The following is a 3668-nucleotide window of genomic DNA, read 5'->3' on the forward strand; positions in this document are numbered from 1 at the left end:
ACCAAGTATAAATGTCAATGGAGTTATGATTCTGAAAGCTTTTGTAATTTTATCCATTACACCAAAACATGGGTTTTTAACTTTGTCACTTTAAAATATTATAAAAAGCCTGAACGTTATGTGCAGGAGTTGTTTGGTTTGCCTCATATAAACTGAAATGACCTGGAACACACACTCCAGGAAAAGGTTCTTTATTTCTTATAACAATTTACTTTTGAAATAAAGGAGTATGTTTAAAATTGATATTGGGATCCTCAAATATCACTGGTATGCTATCAAATACTGAAATGTTTGGACAACCTCACCTGGATGCACTACTGAGAAGTGTTACATTATTGCAAATTAAACATCTATATAACGTATATGTAATACAGCCTAAATTTGCAATACCATCACAGAATTAATGCACATAAGACTGCATGTATGGAAAAAAAAATGTTTATTGTCAGCAACAAGTATCACAAATATATGAAAAAATATAGCATAAGAAATATATTAATTTAGTTAATAAATAGTCACATATCAAAACAGCCTTGCAAGAGTCATTCCTGTTGGTAGTGCTTATTGGAGGACTCTTACCAGACTGACAACAGTACAGACACATGAGGTATTCTTGTGATTGTTCACGGACAAACAAACAAACAAACAAACAAACATCTTGAAGAATCGGATTGCATTCTAAAAAGGCATGACAGGCTCATTGTTTCAACTTCCACTGTCTTAAGGCAGAGCCTACACAGAAATACATTCACGGTAAAAAAAAAAAAAAGACTAGCACCTTCATGTCTAACAAATGCCCATCTCCCTGGACTACTCTCCCAATAATAATAAAAAACAACATAATAATAGTAACACCATCAACATAAAAAATGAAAACAATCCCTGAGCAACCTTTAAGAGACGGGGCTTTTTTCGATGCTAAGAGATAACCAAAAACCTGATTACCATTAGTCAAGAGACTAATCAACAAATTAAAACAAATTTAAAAAAGGAGAGATTCTCATTGGAGGTGAAATGGAGTGTTCCAAATTGGGTTGTCACATCAGATTGGTTTAAGTATGGACCAAAGTGTTAAAATGCTAAAACTGTCTGGGGGAGCTAGGCTTCGTCAGACATCCCCTTACACACACAACAGTGAGCAATCATGGAATATCGGTGGCAAAACAGGAAATAAAAGTTCCTGAGCCTTAATACTGGTATGATCACCTCAGGGATCATCCAGTCATCATATAAATAAGCCAGTCAAGAGGTGAGTCCGTCTCAGCAGGAGGGTGAGGTAGTGATGGGACTCTGCAGGAAGGAAAGAGGGCTGGCCACTGTGTGGATGGCGAAATTGAAAACTGTGCTGCTTTTGCTAATGGCGGGGCTTCCTGCCACTGACGAACACGTAGAGGAGGCAAGCACTTGGGATTCAAATTGCAGAAGCTGCCCCATGAAGCTGAAGTTGGGTGAGATGATGCTGCGCCGCTGTTTGACAAACTCAAAGGCCTCTTCAAGCTTGACACGGTTGGTGCGCATCAGATAAGCCAAGCAGATGGTAGCGGAGCGTGAAATACCCGCTTGGCAGTGAACGAAGACACGTCCACCTTTATTCCGTACAGAATCTGTGAAAAAAATTAAAAATAAAGAGTGTGTTGGTTAAAACTCAATTAAACCATCTCAACCTTATCAGAAACCCAAAACCCAATGTGTGTAATTCTCTAATCACACATTTAACTGCAAATTATACTCTGCAGGTTTGCTAATCAAGGAAGCAATCTCATAAAAAAAGGGGTTCGAGTAAGAGGGGAAACACCCCCGACAGGCCTGAATACACAATAGGGGGGTTGCAGCATCCCTGCTAAGTGCACTGATCATACAGGAGGGCAACAGAGAACCAGAGACACCACCTTTTGTTCAGGCTAAACAAAGGATGCAAAGCATTCAGACAGAGCCAGTTGCCCCATGAAAAGATCAAGTCACAGCCTGGTGTTATTTGAAAAGGGGGCACCTCTTTAAACAGGATGAGAGGATGATGTAAGCCTTAGTGGCTGTCAGGCCTGGGACGTACAGCTGGTAGAAATGGAGGGAACTTTTGAAAAATTCAATTCAGACTTCGGTTGAATGGGGGTTGGGCTAGGAGTCTGCCAAAGCTCCTCATACGATGACATCTGTTCCCTATTTCTTAACAAGGGCTTTGAATAATACCAGCGAAAAATTACACTCACCGATAAATTCGATAGCTTCATTGAACCAGGAACTGATGTTGGCTTTGTGGTTGTCCTCAACAGGAATACTCTTGTACTGAAAGTGGTCTTCAAAGTGGTTGGGGCAGTTGGAAGAGACGTTAATGAGTGCTGTGATTCCCAACATATCCAGCATGTCTTTTCTGGAGGCATGATAGGCACTGCCTAAATATAGGAACGGCAAAATTTCTACAGGGCCACCCTAAAGAACAAAATAAAGAAATTTAGTGGACAAGTTCACTCATAATGATCCAAAACAAGTCTCATTTACAGCACAGAGTATTATTTAAAGGATATGTATAGGTTACCTGATCATACAGAGGGGTTGCACATGAGTTACAGGAGGAATCAGTAGTGTCTGAATGGCAGCTAGAGCTCAGAGGTAAACTCAAGCCTTGTGGGGGAACTGGCTTTGTACACATTTCAGGAAACTCAGATGAAAACGTCTCGAATCCACCTAAAAACAGTAAAATACAAACCATTATTTTCAACAAAATTGGAATTTACAAGTGTATAATTGCCAACATCTTAAAAAAAAAAACATGTGGTAGCACTTTGTTTTAAGTACACAAACATCCACAGTAAACAAGTAACGTTAATATAAGAAAATAGACCAAAATATAGTTCAAGAATAATCGTTATCGGTACGAACCTTTAAGAAAGAATACTCTTGCTCCACACGGATTGCGACACAAAGCGTTCACGGCGAGCATTAAAGTCCCGTCTTTCTTCACTTCTCCCATCTCCAGACTGCGGTCATCCAGGAACACAACACTCTGGTATTCCCCAGACAGAAGCCTGTTCCTGGTGTCCTCGTTGGGTAAAATGTGCTCCAATCCCAGTCCCCCTCTGGCCCTCCGGCGTACTATAGTACTGAAGCGCACATTACTGGAGCCCGAAATATGAGACGAGCTGAAGGAGAAAAACGAGCGACAGTCCAGAACCAGACAGTCCGGGTCATCTCCCTCCAGCAGACCGCGAAGCGAGGCAGAGTCGATGGTGGGCACTTCCATGATGACCATAGTAGAGAATGACAGATCTAAGCACATACAGCGAGATAAACGATACGAGTCCGCGCGCTTGAAAAGTTCTCTCTAAAGTCCTTTGTTCGAGAGTGGGATTCAAAGATAGTCCGTTGAGCGTTGCTGAAGTTTGAATTCGTTTGTTTCAATGTTCGCTAACTTACTTTGTTCCTTCTCGTTCTTGTTCTTGTTCTGATCTGAAAGGTTCTAAGCGACGCTTATATATCAGACCTTCCCTGCTTTCGGGTACATGGTGTCAAATGCTCCGCCTTTTTTGGCCCGTGGTCCGCGTGAAATCGCACGTACGTCAGTTATCTGATCCTGCCTAAACCAGTCGACCTCTAGACCAAAATAATAATAATCTGGTTCGAGTGTTGTCACTGAATTTGAGTGTTAGTATTAATGTTGTTGGTTAAGGGGT

At 41.1% G+C, this 3668-nt stretch overlaps 1 protein-coding gene across 1 annotated transcript; it reads right to left on the reverse strand.

The window, feature by feature from the left end:
- Window positions 1–422: 422 nt before the first annotated feature.
- LOC128026918 (dual specificity protein phosphatase 1) lies at window positions 423–3451 on the reverse strand. Its single transcript, XM_052614187.1, has 4 exons — window positions 2878–3451; window positions 2534–2682; window positions 2208–2427; window positions 423–1604 (listed from the first exon to the last, which is right to left on the reverse strand). Exons 1-4 carry the CDS (start codon window positions 3272–3274, stop codon window positions 1261–1263), a joined length of 1110 nt encoding a protein of 369 aa, XP_052470147.1. The 5' UTR covers window positions 3275–3451; the 3' UTR covers window positions 423–1260.
- Window positions 3452–3668: the final 217 nt, after the last annotated feature.

Source organism: Carassius gibelio, chromosome A14 (genome assembly GCF_023724105.1).
Source record: "Carassius gibelio isolate Cgi1373 ecotype wild population from Czech Republic chromosome A14, carGib1.2-hapl.c, whole genome shotgun sequence".
Taxonomy (NCBI): domain Eukaryota; kingdom Metazoa; phylum Chordata; class Actinopteri; order Cypriniformes; family Cyprinidae; genus Carassius; species Carassius gibelio.

Excerpts from the sequence above, each read along its gene's own strand:
- LOC128026918 (XM_052614187.1), bottom strand. The coding sequence starts at position 3,274 with ATGTGCTTAGATCTGTCATTCTCTACTATGGTCATCATGGAAGTGCCC. Across the intron at positions 2,428-2,533 it reads CAACCCCTCTGTATGATCAG|GGTGGCCCTGTAGAAATTTT; the intron begins GTAACCTATACA and ends TTTGTTCTTTAG. Across the intron at positions 1,605-2,207 it reads TGAAGCTATCGAATTTATCG|ATTCTGTACGGAATAAAGGT; the intron begins GTGAGTGTAATT and ends TTTTTTTCACAG.